This window comes from Seriola dumerili, unplaced genomic scaffold (genome assembly GCF_002260705.1).
Source record: "Seriola dumerili isolate Sdu_G_001 unplaced genomic scaffold, Sdu_1.0 BDQW01000110.1, whole genome shotgun sequence".
NCBI lineage: Eukaryota > Metazoa > Chordata > Actinopteri > Carangiformes > Carangidae > Seriola > Seriola dumerili.
In genome coordinates, this window is record NW_019174365.1 from 7,138,972 (window position 1) to 7,161,913 (window position 22,942).

The 22,942-nt window shown below is 39.0% G+C and overlaps 4 protein-coding genes across 5 annotated transcripts; all 4 read left to right on the forward strand.

The window, feature by feature from the left end:
- The first annotated feature begins 1,924 nt into the window (after window positions 1–1,924).
- On the forward strand, window positions 1,925–6,405 carry LOC111223295 (biogenesis of lysosome-related organelles complex 1 subunit 4-like). The gene is made up of 5 exons (XM_022747386.1): window positions 1,925–2,295; window positions 4,063–4,134; window positions 4,269–4,370; window positions 5,016–5,150; window positions 5,396–6,405. The coding sequence occupies exons 1-5, from the start codon at window positions 1,978–1,980 to the stop codon at window positions 5,492–5,494; spliced, it is 726 nt and encodes a 241-aa protein (XP_022603107.1). The 5' UTR covers window positions 1,925–1,977; the 3' UTR covers window positions 5,495–6,405.
- Window positions 6,406–6,793: 388 nt separating this feature from the next.
- Window positions 6,794–11,720, forward strand: LOC111223352 (nuclear transport factor 2-like). The gene is made up of 5 exons (XM_022747457.1): window positions 6,794–6,871; window positions 8,829–8,949; window positions 9,123–9,194; window positions 9,453–9,551; window positions 11,420–11,720. The coding sequence occupies exons 2-5, from the start codon at window positions 8,845–8,847 to the stop codon at window positions 11,534–11,536; spliced, it is 393 nt and encodes a 130-aa protein (XP_022603178.1). The 5' UTR covers window positions 6,794–6,871; window positions 8,829–8,844; the 3' UTR covers window positions 11,537–11,720.
- A 136-nt stretch (window positions 11,721–11,856) lies between these two features.
- On the forward strand, window positions 11,857–16,737 carry rrm2b (ribonucleotide reductase regulatory TP53 inducible subunit M2B). The gene is made up of 9 exons (XM_022747456.1): window positions 11,857–12,019; window positions 12,616–12,780; window positions 13,018–13,134; window positions 13,588–13,721; window positions 14,298–14,392; window positions 14,517–14,650; window positions 15,473–15,577; window positions 15,843–15,956; window positions 16,185–16,737. The coding sequence occupies exons 1-9, from the start codon at window positions 11,966–11,968 to the stop codon at window positions 16,335–16,337; spliced, it is 1,071 nt and encodes a 356-aa protein (XP_022603177.1). The 5' UTR covers window positions 11,857–11,965; the 3' UTR covers window positions 16,338–16,737.
- Window positions 16,738–16,791: 54 nt separating this feature from the next.
- On the forward strand, window positions 16,792–22,436 carry LOC111223350 (protein LYRIC-like). Of its 2 annotated transcripts, none has more exons than XM_022747454.1 (12): window positions 16,792–17,351; window positions 18,192–18,290; window positions 18,558–18,672; window positions 18,950–19,117; window positions 19,370–19,420; window positions 19,637–19,810; window positions 20,684–20,764; window positions 20,878–20,949; window positions 21,081–21,208; window positions 21,463–21,573; window positions 21,689–21,788; window positions 22,032–22,436. In XM_022747454.1, exons 1-12 carry the CDS (start codon window positions 17,004–17,006, stop codon window positions 22,097–22,099), a joined length of 1,515 nt encoding a protein of 504 aa, XP_022603175.1. In that variant the 5' UTR covers window positions 16,792–17,003; the 3' UTR covers window positions 22,100–22,436. The 2 variants fall into 2 exon arrangements, with proteins under 2 accessions (XP_022603175.1, XP_022603176.1); XM_022747455.1 differs by having other exon boundaries at window positions 20,687–20,764.
- The last annotated feature ends 506 nt before the right edge of the window (window positions 22,437–22,942 follow it).

Below are 22,942 nucleotides of genomic sequence, written 5' to 3' on the forward strand. Positions count from 1 at the left end.
AGTTCCTTCACAGTTGTTGGTGCTTAAATTTGCTGTAATTTCATTTGTTTCACCAAACTTTTGTGGCAAAGAAAAATGTTGTCTACTAAACATGCAGTGGATGCAGCTTTAATTCAATATTAATTTGCCCAGTTTAGCTTGACTGGGTTTTAGAGGGAAACCTATCTAAAACAACACATTACATCTACTTTAGGTTTCAGACCCTCAGGAGCAAATTCAGAAGCTCTTTTCTAGACTCACTGCTAAATCAACAGAACAAATAATCATGGCTGTGACTGATCCCTCATGTCTTCACCAACAGCAGCATCTGGAGACCTGAAACGCATAACCATAAAAAGTGTGACTTTGTTTTGGTTTTTTGGGGTTTTTTTTTTTATTACTGGCTGTGCTATTACCATTCTGCAGCTAAAGCAAAAGATATTTTCACCTCAGTACTTACAGCAAACTAGGTAAAACCACACTGATTACTTACAATGTGATGATTCTAAGATGACAAACAAGTGTGCTACAAGAGCATTTTCATTGTCACTTTAACTTCACCCCAAACATGCAAATCTGCATCTTAATGCAACATGATCATGCCATTTGGAGGCAATAATCAGGTTGAGTGGAAGTGGGTAAGACACAAAGATCAAGTTTCAACACACAAATGATTTTCTGTAGACATCACAAGGTGAAAACAATAGTGTTTGAAGGTCAGATTTCCCCTTTCCAGACAACCATTCTTTATCATCCTCCAGCTGTTGGATAGAGCCAATATATCTGACCTGGACATGCAGAAGGAATGCAGCATTGTCCTGAGTCAGAGGCCTTCCAGCAGCAACAAGCTCCTTTCACCTCTCTGCTAATGAATGTGTGTCTGTTGTGTTTACTCAGCATGCCACACACCTCAAACAGCTAACAGATCATTGACACCCAGCTGGTCTACTTTGATTGTAGTATGCACTGCTAAGCAGCAGATTGTAGGATTAAAGGGGGACCCCAAATCCTGACAGTCACACAATCGATCTTTGCTATCAGTGACTTAACACTGAACTCTCAAACATGAGGCTGCTTAGTGATGATCATTTTGCAATTCAGGCATTAATAGACTGATTAACACTGACAAAGTCTTGGTAGATCTATCAAATTAAAATTAACTGTATAAAACAGTGGAAAATTTAAAGTGGAAAAAATACTCCAGCAGCCCAGCCATTTAATTCCACCAATGTGATTCTTATACCTGCCCATGTCTAAATGCATGTAATGTAATTCATTCTATTAGATATTTTGTATGTTATAGTTTTTGCATCAGACCTGTGCAGACAACTGAAGTCCATTGCCATGCAGTAATTCTGTCTGCCATCTGCTGGCCAAGATTACAATGACAGTATGTCATGAAATGTCCAATGCGCGGAATGAAAATTAGTCTCACGCAATATTCACGTTTGCCTTGTATAATTGATTGGACAACAATTTCTCAGCACGAGTCATTAATGGTTGTGAGTTGAATGTGTAAAAATACCGTCTGTAATAGTGACATGAAAACACTTTCCAAACTATCAGACACATCACCACCATTTTGTGCCTCTCCTGTTTCAAAAGTAATGTTAGCAGATTATTAGTATGATGTCTTTTGACATACTAATAAACGACGTTTCAGTCAAATTCACGGTCCATATATTACATGGTTTTGTCTTTCACTTTTGATGTGCTTCCCTATTGCATATTTATATCGCAGTACTTGTGATTATCTTTCTTTGTTTGATTTGCTCAGGGTTTATAAGCGTGTCTTTTGTTTTTTACTTCAAATCTACGTGTACCTGAAATATACATTACAGTCTACAGTGGTCAATAAGTACAAAGTTTTTCAACGCTTTATTGTACGGTACACTGTTTTTGACTCTTACGAGCCACCGTCGGCTGCACAACACACGTGATCTAGTCAGTCAGTTGACAGGGCAAAACACGGCAGGAGACCCGAGAAAGAGAGGAGACATGGACCATCATCAGATTGACAGGGTGGGCCTCTTGTCTCCCCTGGAGGAGTCCAGTGCCGAAATAAGCAGAGACAGCGGCATCGTCTCCCAAAGTGCGAGCAGTTTGTCCATGGTGAGCGAAATCCTCAGCAGCGGCACGGTGTCGCAGAGCCCCAGCTTCGGCGCGGTAGCTAACGTTATCCCTCAAAGCCCAAGCCTCAACGAAGCAGCAGAGCCCGGGACGACCGACCAGCACGACTCGGAGCAGGACGACGAGGTCCTGAGACACACCGCCCTCAGCTACTCCAATTACATCAGAGCGACAGCTGGAGAAGAGGTTTGTGCTGTTGGTTTTTACACAAAAGAGACAGTCACCAGGTCATGTGCGGACTAATTAGCTACTTCACGTTAGCTCTTTGTGGTATCACTTTCTGAAAAGGCGACAGATTGTTTGTAAACTGTAATTAATAGAATTATCAGTGTTAATAAATCATTCCTAATCTTTTATAGATAAGCTGTAAGCAACTAGATAAGAACAGCTTTTGGGTTGCTAGATTGTGGAAAACCCTCCTCCAGCATGACACTTTGTTTTCGTAGCTCTTTAATTCGTTGGTGAGACCCCTCCAACGGGCTGTTCGATCACCTCCCCTCTGGAAAAGGGCTGAAGGACATTTGGACCAAAATCCATTTATAAAGTGCTTATTTACATTTGCACATGCAGACTTGATGGACTGTTGAACCCACAATTCATAATTGCAGGTGCCTGACTAACACGTTCAAATGGCGGGGGGGAAACCCAAGACCCTGTATTGCCTTGTATAATTGATTGGACAACAATGCCTAACTAACATTTTAACTGCAAACCCAATGACTTATTAGCTTGATTTTTACCAACATTTATAACTTCATTATAACTAAATAGATACACACAGCTATGTTATTACCTGAACATGTGATATGAATACAGCACACTGTACACACACACACACAAGAGTTTTTATTCGAGAATGGGAACTTCTGAACTTGAATGTAATAAAATCTGCTCTTATTATCAACGTTTCACATCTGCTGTATTGTTCTCACTACATTTGTACACTAAGTTTTACATTCAGATCAACAGTAGTCAAATTCAGTGAATGAGTCGATCAATGCCTATAGTATCATGAGTCCTTAAAGAGTCTTCCCATCTTTATAGAATTACAACAATACATTTCTGGAGTACTCTTTGAAATGTTTTTATTACTTTAAAACAAACTCTATAGTATTTCAGGCAAAATTATTATTTGATAAGCCAAATGTTTTGCATGTTTCCTTTCATTTTTGAAGAACTAATCGCGTTTGAGATGTCGTCTTTCGTCTTCCTGTTAATATAATGCGATGAGGTGCAATCAGATTGATTCAAAGTACAGTATATCCATTGTCAGAAAAATGAAGGGTCCACTGCACACTGACTGTTTAAAGTTATTTCTTATCTTTCTCAAGTCATTCCAGGCTTAAGTTCAAGTGAAGTCACAAATAATTGTCGTTAAAGTCAAATCTGAGTTGTCAGATTTCTCTCCCGAGACCGATTTGAAACCAGGCCATGTGACTTGTGTCCACACTTCTTTTTTTCTGGCCCTATAGTCAAATAAAACTTGTTTATAATATCACACACTTAAACAGTCTGAGCCCACAGACTTTGTCAACTCCAAAAAGTGTCAGTTGTCTTCAGCTTAAGGAGAGGAGTGTTCTGTATTTGTAGTTACTGACTGTATGATGGCTGACCGACCAACTCACTGTCACTCCTGAGTTGACATTAACTGGATCAGCATGATACCTGGCAATTTATAAAATGAGCTAGCGGGCTCTGTAGGAAGACAAAGGCCCCTGTGTTTTTGGCCATGGGGTCCTTTCTGACACAATTTAAAGGCATTTGACTGAATTCCAGCCTAAACAAGCGCATAGGACTGAATTTGAAGTGCACATAAACTGTCACCTAAGTCCCCAGCTGCCTCATTTCATTCAATGTGTAATCGGTGGCTTTAGGTTCAGCAGGTCAGGTCAAGTCATAGTTGGTATGTGTGTAACATTTAACAATGTTTTCTTTAAATGATCTCTCCTCTAGATCCTGTGCTTGGAAAAGAGCTTGGAAGAAATGCTGACCAGAGTCGATGAGTTTGTTGGAATGCTGGACATGGTAAGCTAGGTCAGGCTGTGAAACAGTGAAAGATTGTGTGTTATTATTAAGATTGTTATGAGTGCACTGTATCTCATTTTTTATTGAATTACATGCATATTTGTCTCTTGCATCCTTTCATGATTTGTCTCCAGATCCGTAATGACACTTCCCAGATAGTGAATGAAAACCTACCTCAAATCCAGCAGAAGTCTGATGAAATGAGACAAATATACAGAAGAATTGATAAGTTAGAGGTAAGTGATCATTTTAACTTTGTGAGGTTCAAAGGGTCAGTACTGCTTCATACAAAATACAGTGCTTTTGTAATATACATTTGATCTAGCGAATGGCATCCTGTGAGCAAAGCAGACTGTAAACTACTCCATTAAGGACTGTGAAATCAATGTAGCATGAAACCTATGATGTAATTTGATGAAAATAAGATTTGTGCAAAGTGTTTTTTTATTATTAAGTATACGATATATCCTCATCACAAAAGGAGAAAGTGTTATAAATACTGTGAACTAGTCAGTTTTCACATGTTGGCCACTTCCTATTTTCTTCTATCAAAAATGGAAGTAAACAATGGTCTTGGAGTGCAGTATGCTCTTGTTTTCAAAGGCTAATATTGTCACACACACTGAGTAGATAACTGAGACAGAAGCCAACTAGCCAATACATAAACGTATTAATTGTAAGCCTGCGCTTTTTGGTTAGGTATGAAATCTTTGGTTTTATTTGTTCTTTGTCCATTCCTCGTGTAAAGGGCCTTCTTGGTTATATTCACAATTTTTTTACAAAACACTTAGTTTTTTACAAAATATTCACAAAATGCTAAATAATTTTGCCAAGAATCTTAGAGAAAGAGTTTTGCCACGTTATGCCTGGTGTGCCTACAGGCCTTTGTAAAGATGGTGGGAGCCAATGTCAGCGCCATGGAGGAGCAAGTCACGCAGGCAGAGGGAGAGCTAGGAACACTACCTGGTGCTTTCAAGAAGATCCTTCGCACAATGAGTGTCCCAGGCTTCTTAAATGTAAGAGCTCCCTCATGTGCTTGTGAATATGTAGTTTTACATTGTCAGTTTTGTTTTTTAGTATCTATGAATTTTATGTGTTCCTGTGTTAATACTGACATAAACAGTGAACTATGGTGTGAAATAGTCTTTTCTACCACTGACTTGAACATGCCTGAGACCCTTTCCTAGTTAGCATATTTAAAATTGTTCTCCAGGGTGTACTATTGGACAATTAAGATTAATTTGTGTGTTTTCATTGACAGAAACCGGCCAGCCCAAGAAGACCAGCACCACATCAGCGTCAAGAGATCCCCAGTGTGTTTCGGACAGATGATTATTTCACATCACAGCCAGAACAGTGACACGCTAGAACATTTAACTTAACATAACTTGGTCTAACCTCAGAGGCCTATTTGGGTGAAACTGTAGAGACAACTTTTACTGCCATCCATTGCAAGAGGATCTATTGGTACAGCGGCCTCAACAAAGCAATAGTAGCCTTTCTGAACAAGTCACTGGAAGTCAAGTGCGTGAAGACACTCAGCATTTTTTAGTGTCCTGGCAGCAACAAGCACTGAACTGTAGCAAAATGATTTTAAAAGTGCCTAAATGGGTCTTCTTTCTGTCAGTCTTGTTTTCAACAGTTGTGAAGAAAACAATGTCAGCTGTTAAATGTGACAAGTAAGGAGGACAAAGTCAACCCACTGTAAAGAAGGTACAATAGGAGGACCTGTAAACATCTAAAGATGTATTACACGAAGAATTAACCCAGCGTTTTTTTATAAATTACATTCCTGTTACTGGTGTTTGTAAAAAACCTGCACGCTGTTATGAATTAATCTGTATTTCTAATATCTCATCACTCTCCCCAAGCAATATTGATCTCATCCAGTTAAGCATTTAATGTCTTCCACTTCAAAATATTCACTTAATTGCAAGCCTGACTTTACTGGCTATGGATGACAGTTGCCCCAATGATGTGGGGCTACATTTAATGGCACCTTTAAAAAAGAAAAAAAAAAAAAGAAGCACACTATTGATAAATTGTATTCGTTTCACAAGTCCAACTATCTGATGAATCAAAGTCTGGGCCAGTGATGAAAATGTGATGTGGCCCTTACCCTTCGAACAAGGTTTAATGAGTAATGGTCGCAGTGGTGATTCGTTTTTGGATTAATTATTTGCCAAAATAGCTAGGAATAAAGATGTTTCATTTACAGGTTGATTTTGGTTTACGTTTTTAAAATAATCATTAAAGTTTTATTTGAGACAAGTTCTTTGTTGCATGTCCCATTATTTGTAATTTCTCTCAGTTTGGTCATAATGGTTTTTAATTAGTCCATAGATTGCATCAAAGTGTATATACAAAGGTTACCACTTGTCTATCGACCTTAAAATGTATTGAGATTTGTAGCCCTGAATTCAGTTTTTCAGACAGCCTTTCCCCAGAGTGTGTCCCGCATCCTCTACTATGACTGACGTTCATACCAACCATCTATAATGGGATATTGCCCTTGTTGGAAGTAGGCCTAATACCTTGGATGTGGTACCTAGTCGTGGAGAAAGAGGTCCTGACAGGCCAAACTCAGGGCAAATATTACATTCCAGAAATGTGGGTCCTCATTGGTCAGCTTGCAAGCGACGTCATAAGTTGGTCATAACTCGGAGGAAGCGGGAACACCATAAGTCCCGGTCTGATTGAATTTGTCTCCACGCTGGCTGGCCTGCTGCCTGAAAAAGTAAGCTAAAACTTGCAACACGATAAAGTAGGCCTACTCTTTTTTTAGTTTAACGCTTTTCAAAGGTGATAACTTGCCTAGTTGTAGCAGCACGGCTTTATTCAGGCAAGTACAAGGAAAATTAATAAAACGGTTCCGGAAGAAAGGCAGTCTGTGTGCTAACGGCAAAGTTAGCCGTAAGTTAAGTTCATTTATGGCGATGGTTCCCGGCGTTGAACAGTTGTTGGACCGCCGGTAGTAACTTTTGATGGACCTTTGATGGAGCTTTCTGTACCGAGCTCCCATTTATACGAAAATACATTGCTATGACTCGGGCCAATTACAGAAAATAACATTGGAAACTCATGCATGACTAGTGATAGTTTCAGAATACAAATGTATCAATACAAGCTAGTATTTCTGTTTTTGTCTTTGGCGTAATCCCCATCAGCAGGAATAAAACTAGGGATGCAGCGAACTATTATTTTCATTATTATTAATCGATTTGTTTATAAAAATGTCCTAAAATAGTGTAATGTACCCACTGTCATTTTCTGAAGTCAAAGCTTACGTATTCAGATGGCTTGTATTAGTCATCACACACTCCAAAACACAAAAATGTTCAGCTTATGATCAGAAATGACAAAGAAAAGCTCCACATTATTGCATTTGAGTAACTTCAACCAGCGAATGTTTGGAATTTTTGGTTGAAAAACGATTGAAATGATCGATGATGACTGAGGATTGATCGATCAATTGACTAATCATTGCAGCGCTAAATAAAACCCTGAAGACATACAGCCAGTCCAGATAGTGGCAGCTAGCTGTGGCACTTCCTGTGGCAAACTCAGCTGCCACTGACTTGCCATGTTCTGGCCAACGGGGCGAAATAAGTAAAACATTAGTTTAATAATTATACAGTTGCCACATGTGAGTAACGGTATTTTAGAGGTGCTGAGGGAAGATGGGAGACTACACCTCGATCTTGTGCAGGATAGTTAAAATTGTTTTCACCTTAAGTGGGGTGTGTGGATTACAGTGCCTGTACTGTGTGGTTTGACAGGTAAGTGTGGTAAGGTAAATTGCCGTGCCTCCACTAGAGGGTGATAGCGTGCCGTGGTCGAGTGGTCTACCTTAAAATGGGAGTATAGACCTGTGCTTAACTTTGTGTTGGGGATATCACTGTTTAGTAGGATCTTTAAGGTGTCCTGTTGGGACGTGGCAGTTATCTGTTATTGTAAACCTCCTCCCTTTTTAAGAATTTAATTTTACAGAAATAAAGATATTGTATTTTCTGTATCTGCATGTTGTGGTTAGTTGACAGTTGTTACTCAAAACCCACATTTATTGCTGTATAACCTATATATGAAAAGCTTTTCTCAACAGCAGTTGCATCTGTAAGAAGAACCTGATCATATGAAGCTTGATCTTCATCATTGCAGCTGTTGTATACTGCAGATGACCAATCACACACTCACTGACTGACTGACTGACTTTCTGTCTATCTGCCTGTCTGTCTGACAATAGAACAATAGAGTTAGAAATTTTAAAACCACATCTGCTGAATTGTAGGTGTGTAAAGCCAGATACTGAATAAATATATAAAATATAAACATCAAAAACCGTATTAAATAAAAAATAGGAATAAAAAAAGAAGAGGAGTTGCTGTGGGTTCTCCTTCCCCACACTATGAAACACTTATAAAATAAAATTACACACGTGGCAACTATATAACTAAAATATTGTTATACTGAGCTTGCCCCATCGGCAAGAGTATATAGCATGCGCATATATATATATATATATATATATATATATATATATACACACAGCATTTATGTTAAGTTACAGGAGCGACTAAGGGGTGCTACAAAATCTTGCGTTAGAGAATGTGTACATCAGTATGACTTCACTGAACAGTCTATAGTCTACCACAACTCTGACTGCCAGCTAATGATGAGACTCTTTTCTCTTTCAGATCCAAAGCTTCACACATGGCTTGTGAGAAAGAAATATGGCAAAAGATTGGAGAGGGCTTTGTGCAAGAATATTACAACCAGTTTGACAATACCAATAGGATGGGACTGGGTAACCTTTATGTACGTTTGTTCACTGTCCATTTTAAGTTTGCTACAACATGACATTTGCTACAAACCAAATTGCATCTCAGTAAACATTCATGTTACACTCAAGTTACTTTTGTAAATGTTACAATGTATGATTTTTAAAAATGTGTACATGTATGTAATGTAAACAAACTTCTTTTTCTTAGTCTGCTGATGCTTGTTTGACATGGGAAGGATCACCTTTTCAAGGAAGAGAAGCCATTACAGGCAAACTAGCAGTAAGTATCTCTTCTTACCATGGTTGATATTAATCACAATCCACAAAGAAACTGTGGAATTGTAGGCTTCCAGTTCAAGCTGCTTTTTGTGGTTATTGTGCCTTAGGTGCCTGCATTTGTTCACACATTTCAACAGATAGTATTGTCTCACTTTTCTGCATTGAACACTGTCCCACCTTTTTTAGTATTAATAGCAAATCATTATGGTTGCTGGATGTTGCTGTATATTCCAATAATAATTTTATTTCCAATCCACAGAACTTGCCTTTCAAGCGTATTAAGCACATTATCACAGAACAAGACTTCCAACCCACGATAGATAGCTGTATCCTCATCATGGTGTTTGGACAGTTGCAGGTAAGCTGGTAGATTTTAGTTAACAGGCTTGGGTCTGCACTATCCACAGATGTACAGTTGACGGCAGAAGTTTCCATACACTTTGCACAATTCCTGATATTTAATCCTAATAAACATTTGTTGTCTTCATTTTAAGAATGTAAAATGTCAGAATAATAGTAGATAGACTCATTTAGTTAGCTTTTATTTCTTTCATCCCATTCCCAGTGTGTCAGAAGTTTACATACACTTTGTTAGTATTTTGTAGCATTGCCTTTAAATTGTTTAATTTGGGTCAAATGTTCCAGGTAGGCTTCCACAAGCTTCTCATAATAAATTGCTGGAATCTTGGCCCGTTTCTCCTGATAGGACTGGTGTAACTAGGTCTCCTTGGTTTACACGCCTTTTCAGTTCTGTGTACAGAATTTCAATTGAAGTCAGGGCTTTGTGATGACCACTCCAAAACCTTGACTTTGTTGTCCTTGAGCCATTTTGCTACAACTTTGGAAGTAAGCTTGGGGTCATTGTCCATTTGGAAGACCCATTTGCGACCAGCTTCAACTTCCTGGCTGATGTCTTGAGATGTTGCTTCAATATGTCCCCATAATTTTCTTTCCTCATAATGCCATCTGTTTTGTGAAGTGCCCCAGTCTCTCCTGCAGCCAAGCACCCTCACAACATGATGCTGCCACCCCCATGCTTCACATTTGGGATGGTTTTCTTCTGCTTGCGAGCCTCACCCTTTTTTCGCCAAATATAGGAGGGTCATTATGGTCGAACAGTTCAATTTTGTTTCATCAGACCACAGGACATTTCCCCAGAAACTAAGATCTTTGTGCACCTGTGTGCAGTTACTAACTGCGGCTTTTTTATGGCAGTTTTGGAGCAGTGGTTTCCTCCTTGGTGAGCAGCCTTTCTGGTTATGTCGATATAGGACGTTTTACTGTGGCTACAGATACTTTTGTAGCAGAATCCTCAAGCATCTTCACAAAGTTCATTGCTCTTTGCACTTTTTGCACCAAAATAAGTTCATCTCTTATGTCTCCTTCTTGACTGGTATGACACCTGCATGGTGTTTATACTTGCTTACTATTTTTTGCACAGATAAATGTGGTACCTTCAGGCATTTGGTAACTGCTCCCAAGGATGAACCAGACTTTCGAAGGTTCACAGTTTTTTTCTGACATCTTGGCTGATTCCTTTTGATTTTCCCATGATGTCATGCACAGAGGCACTTAGTTTGGAGGTTGGCCTTAAAATACTTTGACAGGTACATCTCCACTGAACTCATTATGTCAATTAACCTGTCATAAGCTAAAGGCATGATGTCAATCTGGAATTTTCCAATGTGTTTATAGGCACAGTTAACTGAGTGAGTTTAAACTTCTGATACACTAGAATTGTGATACAGTGAATTAGAAGTGACACAATCTGTAAACAATTGTTGAAAAACTTACTTGTCATGCACAAAATATACCGACTTGCCAAAATTATAGCTTGATAACATGAAATCTTTGGAGTGGTTAAAAATAAAGTTTTAATGACTTCAACCTAATGCATGTACATTTCTGACTTCAACTGTACAACCTGTATATATGTGCTACAGTGCAGGCCAACATGGCTTGGTATTCTTTTTTTTCTTTACTCATTATTTATAGATCATCCTGTACACCTGCTTCATTTGATTGTCACTGCTAAGTATCTCAAAACAATTTTGTAGCATAGATTTCAAAATAGAGCAAAGCTTTTTATTTTGTACACCAGACTCCCTTGTCCTCCTTGACAATCTGATTGCCTTTGTTTTATTGCAAATATTGCATGTAAGGGAAACATTTCTGCCTTAGTTAACAATTTTTCTCATTATTGTGCTCAAACATTTTCTGCAACAGGTCGATGATGATCCACCAATGGCCTTCCATCAAGTGTTTATGCTGAAGAACCAAAACTGTGCATGGGCTTGCACAAACGATGTGTTCCGGTTGGGGATACATAACATACCAGTGTAGCAATCTGGATTTGTTGGCTCACACACATTGAGATCCACTTCTGAATTCATGCTGGGGTCATCATTGAAAACGCAAGGCATTATATGCAAAATTCCTCAATGTTGACAATACATGTGTAAGCATGCTGTTAGTAGAGAAATGCCAAACTACATTCCTGTCCAATAAAAGAATTTATTAGTCTGAATTATTGTAATTGTGTTCCCTTGCTCTGTCAAATAGGTATTTTCCCAATGACTAAAACTGCATTTTATAGTAATTTTGTCATTCACCATGGAGATTTTGTGGTTTCATACATGATCGCTAGAGGCGCAGCGCCTGATCTGTGGGTGTCAGTTTAAATGGTCTAACCAACAAAGCCTCAGCTGCAGTTACGTGAAGTCATGGCACTGAGTAGAAGCTAGAAGAACCCAATTAAATACTCTGAATGACATGGAAATGGATCTCGTGAATATAAGTCGTCCGTCGGATGACCTAAAACAACCGGTAAGCAGTTTCAATGCAGCTAGCTACTGCGCTTAATTCATATAGGGAAACGTTAAATAATGATAAAGAGCGTACTTGTGTAACTGTCAGATCTGTCGCCTGTGTGTTAACGTGGTCTGACACACCACATGGCTGACTCAAGTTTAGCCTCGCTTTGTGAAAGTACAGCGTATTTATGGCTTATGGTTTATGGCTAACGTAATATTAAATCGAGCCTCGTCTGGTAATGTTGGCTAACTCAGTGACGCGATGTCGGATACAACACAACCGTCGACTACGCTCGGGCCTTAACGTTCAAGACTTTTGGTAACAAGATAAACGTTCAACGTGAAGACTTATACAAATCCCATATTAAACATGTGAAGGTTATATGTCCATTGTTATGGTTGTTACGAGTTAATAATGCGCATGCGCAGTGGCATCTTTTGTAATGAAAGGTACATATTGTAAAACAAGCTGTCTACAGTTGACAATTACTGTTGCGGGGTTGTACCCACTGAACCCCAGTTCAGAAATTAAAAAACATCAGAAAAATACAAAACTAAATGTGAGGTGAAAATATGTGTGTTTACTTACTGGGCTCTGGCTCTTTATAGAATGGCATCAAAGATAAAGATCCAGACTGCCGAAATGGTTCAGAGACAGAGGATGAACCTTTGCTCAGAGAAAACCCCAGACGGTTTGTCATCTTTCCCATCCAGTACCCCGACATCTGGAAGATGTACAAGCAGGCGCAAGCCTCTTTCTGGACAGTGGAGGAGGTGGGTATTGCTATTTTGGTATTTCTGACTGCCTTAAGGGGAAAATACTAAAAATAAAAACAACTTTTCAATTACTGAGTAATTTTTTTTTCATATCAATTTCCACACAGATTTACATGTAGCCACCGCCCACAATATACATACATACATTCAATGCCTACCACAGCTTTTCATCATTGGAAAAACCGGAACAATCTATGAGACGGACAGATTTACTGCTCATATTGTGTCTTTCAGGTTGATCTTTCCAAAGACCTGACACACTGGGACAGATTGAAACCTGAAGAGAAACACTTCATCTCCCATGTCCTTGCATTCTTTGCTGCCAGTGACGGTATCGTCAATGAGAACCTGGTGAGAGAGATACCAGAGGGATGTCACTCAGCTGTTTTGTGGGTTGTACACCTCTAAAGAGACAACAAGATGTAATATTTCTTTCTATAGACCCACCACAAGTGCTCATAGATTCAGAGCATGGCAGTTAAATGTATTGGCAGCCAAGTTAAGATAGAACCTAATGAGCCTAGCTTGGTTTTCTTCCATAGTCACTTGTAAATCTTTCTAGCCACTGCCAAAACGAACTGCTTTTGAGCCTAATAGTTCATGGTACATGCTGTGTTTGATAGCATAAACACTGTAAATAGCCACCTGACTGGAACATGGTTTACTCAATCAACTGTTTGTGACATACACCATCAAGAATGACCCACTAAAGTCAGATTAAGTTTAAATTTTGAATTGAAATTATATTTTTGCATACAATAAAGTGTCATGGTAATATTTTTGTATTTGTGTTTCAACTAACAGGTGCAGAGGTTCACCCAGGAGGTGCAGCTCCCTGAAGCACGTTCCTTCTACAGCTTCCAGATTCTCATAGAGACTGTTCACTCAGAGATGTACAGCATGCTCATCAACACTTACATTAGGGATCTGAAGGAAAGGTCAGTTTCTTATTGGTCTAGTCCTTTCTTATGGTGGCTCAGTGGTTCTGTCTAATTTTTTGATTCAAGCAGGTTTTACATTTTTTTAATTTAATTTTTGAATTTATTACTATTTATTGCGACAAATTCTCCCTGTACATCAAATTTTCTGAAGATTCAAAACAAACTGTAAGATCTGCACCTGTTTGTCACAGGAAATATCAACAACAACACTTTGTGGTGATGTCTGTTGCATTCCCAGCTGGTGCAGCTTTGATGTCCCTACAGACTAGGAAGACAACACTTTCATGCTTAAACAAGCTATTTACTATGTCTATAAAAAGTATATGGACATCATTTTTTATTGTTCTACATCATGCATCTTTGTTCCTTCGTTTTGTCCCGCACATTCAGAGGTTCTGCCATGTTTTATGTTTTTATAAAAAAGTAAGTGGCTCAAATATGATTCATTATTGTTTATCAGTCAAACAAAAAAAACAACCAAGGGAGTGAATAGTTTTCGTAGGCACTGTCTTTGTTATGTATGTTTTGAACTAGTAATGTTAAATGTTTTTTAATAAATTGCATGTGTTTTAGGGACTATTTGTTTAACGCCATTCAGACTATGCCTTGTGTGAAACGAAAAGCAGACTGGGCCATACAGTGGATAAATGACAACAAAGCCTCATTTGGTAAGTACAACATGCCATTAAAATCATCATATCATAGATTGAACATAATGAACAACTCTTGCCCAGATGAGCTTCCTTTTACTGGGGGTTAATAGTAGTTTTGACATTGACTTTCTGCCTTCAGGGGAGCGGATTGTGGCTTTTGCAGCTGTGGAGGGAATCTTCTTCTCTGGCTCATTCGCTGCCATCTATTGGCTCAAGAAGAGAGGCCTCATGCCCGGGCTTACCTACTCCAATGAGCTGATAAGCAGGGATGAGGTGAGAGGAATTATCAACTAAACTGAACTGAAAAGTCCACTTAACTTTGAGGACAGCTGCAGACAGACAGACAGACAGACAGACAGACAGACAGACATACAGACAGATAGACGGATAGATAGATAGATAGATAGATAGATAGATAGATAGATAGATAGATACTTTATTTATCCCCTAGGGGAAATTCATGTGCCCATTAGCTCATTGTTGATAATAATAATAATAAAACAGTTAACAATAAATGAACAATAATAATTAGATTAGTCCACTTCCTTTGGCTGAGGTGTTGTATAGCCTGATGGCAGTGGGAACAAAGGATCTCCTGTACCTTTCTGTTCTGCAGCACAGTGTGATGAGACGTTTGCTTCTGTAGCTGCTTCTCTGTCCTGCCAGAATGTGTATATATATATATATATATATATATATGTATAATAATTTTATATATATAATATTGTAACGAGGAATGTTTGATCTCAGGCTACACAATACATATTACTCAATGCAGGTGTGGAACTTTAATCTTTGACAACTTTGTGTTACACACCTGTTGAGGTTTGGCAGTGCATGTTTTTCCTGTTTATTTCAGGTCACTCAGCTACTTATATTGCTACCATAGTGTCTGCATTTACCACTCCTATAATGTGATTGCTGGCTTGTTCAGCTTTTCCTTCCACACTTTGTTATTTAAAATTTTTCACAGTAGCTAAGGTGCTCTAGGGTCAGTTTGGGTAGTAAATATGGTCACAGTTTGAAAACAGTTAAAGGTTGATCTTCCCGTTTCAGTATCAACTATCCTCACATGTATATTGATGTGTCTCCTAGGGCCTGCACTGTAACTTCGCCTGCCTGCTGTACAGCTACTTGATGAAAAAGCCATCAGAGGACAGAGTGAAGGACATCATCACAAAAGCTGTTAGCATTGAGCAGGTCAGCTAGTGTTGGAGGATTTATGCTTTATTATGATTTATTACCCAACCCACACTACCACATTAGAAATTTTAGCATGCAGTATATCTATGTTTGTTTTTCACTGTCTAGTTTGTCTCTATGGATAGGTATTGAAATAAACCAGCAAGTGTTTAACAGTATATTCTCCTTTGATGTACTTTCTGATTTTGAAAGACAATAATCTTGAGAGGATATACATTTCTGTAAATAAATAAATAAATAAATATCCTGTTTGGTGTTGCAGGAGTTTCTGACAGAGGCCTTGCCAGTGGATCTCATTGGAATCAACTGTTGTCTGATGAAACACTACATCGAGTTTGTGGCTGACCGTCTTCTCACTGACCTCGGACTGGCTAAAGTAATTCTATTTAAATTTGAATTAAATGGCAGCCAGGTGGTCATTTCTCATTTAATTTCTTTATATTATGGTAGCTATGCTGTTGAAGAAGTGGATCCCCCAATGCCTTGGTCTAGAAGCCATATTCCCAGCAAAAAAGTTTTTAACATAAAATTTACAGATTATTTCACTAATGATTTTTGGTTAACTGTTTGTAATGGGAAAACTTATTTCCTTCTCTTTTTCAAGGTTTACCAAGCAGAGAACCCATTCGACTTCATGGAGTCCATTTCCCTAGAGGGGAAAACAAACTTCTTTGAGAAACGAGTGGCGGAGTATCAGAGATTTGGAGTTATGTCGAGCATGACAGACTGTGAATTCACACTGGATGCAGACTTCTGAAACAGAGATCACTGTTACCATTGGCCTATTTATTTTAATTTTTCTTCTATGTAGTAGTTGGCAAAGAAAACCTCCACATGTTACAGCTACGTTTGGCTGAGGAATGGGAAATACACCTCAAGTGAATTAGCAGCCAGTATAGTTTGCAAAGTGGAATAAGGTGAATGTTAAAGGCCAATTTTGACCTGGAAACAGTTCAGAACAGGCATTTTTAGTTAAGCATAAATAATGAGCGAGGTTACAAGGAACAACTGTTTCACACCTTATTTGACACTTAAAGATGATAAATATATACATAATATTTTATTGAGTCTGCAGGTCTGGGTACTGGATTCTATGGTGAACTGTTTTAGCGTTTTGTCATTTTTAAAGGTACAATAAAATGTTTTGTAAAATGAAAGTAATTTCTTTGTCGTCATTACCGGCCGTTTTCAAATGGTGGTGAGTAATTGTTTAACTATATTATTTAGGTATTGCCAAATCCCTGAATCTATCTCATATTATTTGACTTCCTAACGACCAGAATAAAAAATATTTATATACATCTAATTGTAGTTTTCCCTGAGATTTCTCCAGCAACCAGATTAGATTAGCCACTCCTCCGTTAGCATACGGATGCAGGCAATGATAGCTAACAGCTAGCTAGTGTTTTCGCAATTTCGAAAGATGGCTGGGGACTTGGAAGGTTTTGCGCTGGAAAAAGCCGAACTGCTTTCCAGCCGTTTGAAGGAGCTCCTGTCTGCGGGGCAAGGGTATGTTCGGGCTCAGTTCGGTGTGGATATGGGGCTGAAGCCCGAGCTGTACCCGACGTGGGTCATCCTGTCCACGGCCGCGGTGGGTCTGCTGCTGCTACTCTGTCTGTCCTGGGTCGCCGTCTGCGGCGGTCTGCTCGTTGGGAAAAAGCGAGGATCCCAGCTCACCCAAAGCAGCGGTGAGCCTAACAAGGCCAATCTTGTCAAAACTACGAAACCAGAAGAGCAGAAGAAGAGGAACAAAAAGAAAACGCTTGAAAAGGTACCGCAGTCTGCGTTAACGGACGGTAGAGTCACAGTGGTACAATCAAAATAAGTACATCTATTCAGTCGTGCCCAGAAACAACTGACAAAAGTGTTTACTCAGTTAGCTCAATTTATACATTTATCCCCACTGGTATTTTATCAGAAAGAGCCGTCAAGTTCAACGTTTACGTTTGTTAACCGTCTAACTTGGTAATCTCACACACCTTGAATTCTAATAAGCGTCACAAGACGCTTTGTTTAAACACTATAAATTAAGCCATCTAAAGAAAATACTGTGAGTCACTTACAAATTACAAAAATAAAGAAAAGACTAAAGATACAATGAATAGCAGCGTCTTGTTTAGAAAAGCATGCTAACTAGCTGCCAACTGACAAGTCACAAACGATAGTTAACGTAAACAAGTAAAACAAGATGGAGCACTATCTAGCTCCGATTAGTAAACTGTTGATAGCGTGAAAATGGCAAGGTTTTCTCTCATCTGTGAACAGGATTATCTGAGTTTTAAAAAGCTGTCTGTATTTTTAATATTTCAGAAGCTTAAGTTCAGGACTACGTGAGCTATTCAATCCACAGTCAAACGTCTTCGGGGTCAGGTGTCATCAAGGTTATCGACCACCACATGGATCCTGTCTTTAGTAGTTTTAGAAATATAACGTTAAGTTGATGTTTACTTAAAAACTTAAAAGCTTTTGTTTATGTTGCAGTTGAAAGGTATGTTTGTGAAGTAAACAGCAAAGTCGGATACAGTCAGTGTAAAAATCTTGAAATTAAAGGTTAGCAGCATGACTGGTTTCAAAGACATCATGCTGTTTTTCTGCTTCCTTCCTCCCCCAGAAAACTCAGTCCAATGGGCAACCAGTGACTGTTGCTCAGGAGGAAGTTAAAGTGACTCCTGTGGTTTCCAAGCCTTCCTCTGACATCAAAACTGAGAAGGTATGTTTGAGCTTCTGCTGCCAAAATTAAGGGGAAAACTGTTAGAGGGTGGGTGTTTGAGGGCAAGACAGCCATTAGTTTTATACAATCTCATGAGACAGTTTCGTTATTGATGAAATAATACTGAAGCCTTACTGTCACTGCTGGTCACATTTTCCATTATGTATAAGGCTTCAATGTACACCAAAGTTATATGATTGTCATTAATATAAACTTTTATTATTACCCCATCCTTCAATTTTGTGTAACTTTTCTCTCTGACCACAGGTCCAGGTCCAGGTCCAGGCCCCAGTGCAAGTGAAAAAGAACAAAAAGAAAACCAAGACAGATGTGAAACCAGTCCAACATGTGACTACAAATGACACGAAGGAACCTGATGATGGTCTGTTGTAGGGGAAATTTCATAACTTCTCATTTTAAAACTGACAGTTTAGTCAATCAGTGCATACCCCTCATGTGTCAAGTATTTACAACCTACTTGACTTCTTCAGTTTCGTTTAGCCTGAATTGATAGAAGTATCATTCTATTTTCCCTGTCTTGGTTGAATAATCAACCTCAGTGCATCCATTCCTTCAACCTTAAAATACATAGTTATTATTACATTGTGCACACCAAGACACCTAACCAATTGTAGTTGGGTTTTTTTTGTGTCTACCAGGTGCATGGGAGACCAAAGTCAGTAACCGAGAGAAGAGGCAGCAGCGCAGAAAGGACAAGGGCCCTGAGGACTCTGGTAGTTCAGGAGGTGTGGAGACCCCCAAAACCCATGTGATAGCAGCTGTAGCCACAGCACCTACCAACACCAAGAAGAACAGAGGAAGCCATGGTATTTATCTAACATCTAAAGAATGACATTAAATTTAGATGTTAGAATATAGGGATTTTGTGTCATATACATGGCAGGAGTAGTAATCAAAAGGTTGGGCCTATCATTAAAATGTGATGGAAATTTAGTTTTATTTACTGTACTGAATGTACTGTCTTGTCGGTAGCCATTCACTCATACTCAAAAACTAGAATGATCTAATAATGTTGAGATTTACTGAAGCATAGTTTTTCTCCCTTCACTTTGTTTTAGAGTCACTGCCTTCAAGAACCACTGGAAAGGGGGATGCTGCCAGTGGAGCTGGTAAAGACTGAGTGTGACAGAGAAAACTTTGTATTAATTCCCATTTCCCTGAATGCCTTTTTTATTTTCACAAGTAAATATTTGATAAGGTCTTAAAGTGATTTTTAAATCAATGACATTGGTCTGAACCCTGATATATGATTTAATTTGATTAAAATCTGCTTGACTAAAGGTTGTTGACTCTCTGTCTTCCTGTCTGTGTTCCTGCTTCCTCAGTGTCCTCCAGCTGGAGAGAGGAGCCTTCAGTCAACGGTGTAGGATGGACTGACATTTCCATGAAGCTCTCAGGTCAGAGAGGTGCTATGGAGGGAACCAAGTGGAGTAACGTGTCCACAGCTCCACATTACAGGGTCGCAGCTGAGCCCCAGCGCTGGACACAGGAGACGCAAGGTACCACATTGGCAGACCTTTTTCTACACCACAAATATAAACAGTAATAGCAAAAACAGCAGCAGGGTATAACACAGCAAAGTCAAACATACATTGGGACAGTGAGGTTTTTCATTGTTTTGGCTCTAGTCAGCATGTTGGACTTGAAATGAAACAATGACTATGAAGTTAAAGTGCAGCTGTAAAGATGTTTGGAAGAAGTTACATCCACCTCAGGTGAACAGTGTAGTATTCATAGTCCATTTTATCCTCGGGTGGCTGATTAGTCCCAGTTCTAACTGTATTTGAATTTAACAATGTGATCAGATCTTTCAGCATGCTGTATCATTTGTGCCTGTACTGCTATTTCAATATTCAGTTACTAAGTGAAAACAGGCTACGGTAACAACAATTCAACACTGCCGTTTGGACTGCTGAAATTTAAAAAAAAAAAAAGGGAAAGAAAATCAGATTCTTCAGTTTACGTTCACTGAGATCATAGTTATTTACAAGACCCTGTCCAACTGAGCCATCTGCTGGCTTGAAGTGGTATTGCAAGAAAAATGAAGATTGATAAGGAGTGGAAGTTATAATGATGTGTTGTTAAAACTTGAGCTGATATTTTGTAAGTGGCTGTGCTAGCATGTGGTGAAACAATTAAATGATTATATCAACTGTTGGTTCAACAAAGACACCCTAAATATTCATTCTCTATATAACATTTTATAAGGTTACACACCCTGAGGGGTTATTAAAACCAAATTAAGACTTAATGACGATTGTGATTCAATCAGTTTTGATGTCTCGGGAGGTGTATTTTCAATCATGAATTATTGCCAGAACAGTATTCCAACTATATTTGTGTAAATCCATGTTTCTGTGTACCCTCGTCAGCAGCATGGAGTGGCATTGATGGTCGGATAAAGACTGAACACAACCCTGTGTCTTTCTCCATGCGGAGACTAAACACCACAGGTTGATATTGTGTTTAACTGCCAGCTTTATCACCTCATCAATTGTTTTTTTCGATCATTTTTTTAATCATTTCTGTCAGTTTAGTTTATTTACCTCCCTTCTGTCTCTCATAGACCCAATATCAAATTCCGTTGAGCTGCAGTGGGCAAGCCACCGAGATGCTGACGATGAATGGTCTGGATTCAGTAAGTGTTTCAGCAACCCATCCTACATCCCACACCCTCCTAAACAGTTGCTGTTTGTTCAAAAACAAAGGGAACAGCATTAAGGATTTTTCTGTATCTTGACTTCCATCCTGGTGATGTGAATTTTTCAGATGGGATGGCAGCAGCGGATCCCAGCTCTGACTGGAATGCCCCAGCAGAGCACTGGGGAAACTATGAAGAGCCTCCTGTGTCCTTGACACCAGCCCCTCCGCTGAAGCAACAGCCACTCGCCAACAAGGTCTTTCTCAATCCTCAGGGCCTCCACACTGCTATTTGTGCTGTATTCTTCTCATGAACCCCCCTTATCCAGGACCTGAAAGTCTTAATGACGTGGAATAGGCTTTAGTAATTCTGTATTTTGAGTGTTAATCCCAAAAGCACCCTTTGATTGCTTTCTGTCATGATCATTCACCATGACAGAAAGCAATCAAGAGGACTTAGTGATCTCAGTTTTTAATTGAAATAATTTGAGTGTTGTTTTTTTTATGGCAGGTATCAGAGGATGAGAAGGACACAGAGGATCCCTCTGGGGGAGCAGCCAAATCCAAGAAGAAGAGGAAAAAGAAGAAGAAAACAGAAGAGGAGGCTGCATCCGAGCCTCAGGCAAGGAAGCAAAACATCAGACTGTCAGATTAATATCTTGCACAAAGGTATAAAACTACTGTGTTGTCGGCGTTTTCTCTGTTTTGTCAATTTCCTTGTGTTTGTTTGATTGTAGGTGGTGAGCGCTGCACCCCTGGTCAATGCAGGGCCCAAACCCCAAGAGCTTCCAGTGACGGCCTCCAAAAAACTGAATCCCAGCATATCCTCCTCTCAGAGTAGGTTTCAGAAGTTCTGACTCTGAATCTGTGTTTACTCACAGTGAAGAAAAAAGTCACTGACAGGAAGTAAATGTTCCAACCGAATAAAAACTACTCTTAACTGTTAAGTCAATCTCTCTACTTTCCCATACATTTCTTTAAGGCTGAAGCTGTAATGTATGTTCCTATGTTCTGTAGGATTAAATGGAGATGCTTCTAAATACAACTTTTTTTGATTTTTACTTTTTAATCTATTTGCAGAGAAGTCTGAGCAGACTGCAGAGCCTCCGAAACCCTCCCAGAAGAAAAAGGTCCGAAGAGAAACATGAAGTCACATCACAGGTCCAAACAAAGCATATGCAAATGATTGTTAAATGTGTCACATGCAATAATTACCAGGTACAGAGTTAGAGAGTCTGAGATACAAGAACAGTTTATTGGTTACCGAAACAAAAAGAAAACAAGCAGTGGATATCACCTGCTTGGCTAAATATAGAGATGAAATGTGGTCCTGTGGACTAAAATCTTAACTAATTTGCACTATTTACTACACTGCAAAAAGAGTGGAGTTTCAGGAGAGGTAGACTTGCAGTGGAGGTACATGTTTATGTAATTATTTTTCAATGGCATCAAAGGTGTTTTTTTTCTCCAAGAGTGTTCTTTATAATTGTGAAACAAAAAAAAACATAAATGCTTTTTCTTTTTCTTTATTTTTTAGGAAAATTTAAGTTCCAATACAACAATACATTTTTACTCCCCAGAATGTTGCACTTTGTTTTGTTTTTCATGCTGCTGCCCGTAAATCAATTACTGAAATGTTTGAGAGCAAGCAGCATGTCAGTTCTGGTTTCAAATCCATCTTAAAGGATTGGTTTGGATTTTTTTCAAGTTTATTTCAATACAACACTCTGATCCCGTACATATGTTAAAAGAGCCTCTGTAATCATCTCTCCTGTTCATTCTGGCCATGAAGTGATAACGTCATGGAGCAGCTAAGAGACAGGAGACAAAAATCCACACCTCTTGGTTTATGCACAAATGCATTCTAAAGTTCAGCCAAAGCTAATATGTGGCTTCAGCTAAGTTACTGTTTGCCAAATTGATTGATTTTTTTGCTGATCTGTGGCAGAGGAAAACGTCCTGGTGTTAGCATAAAGGTTTGTTGCCAGAAC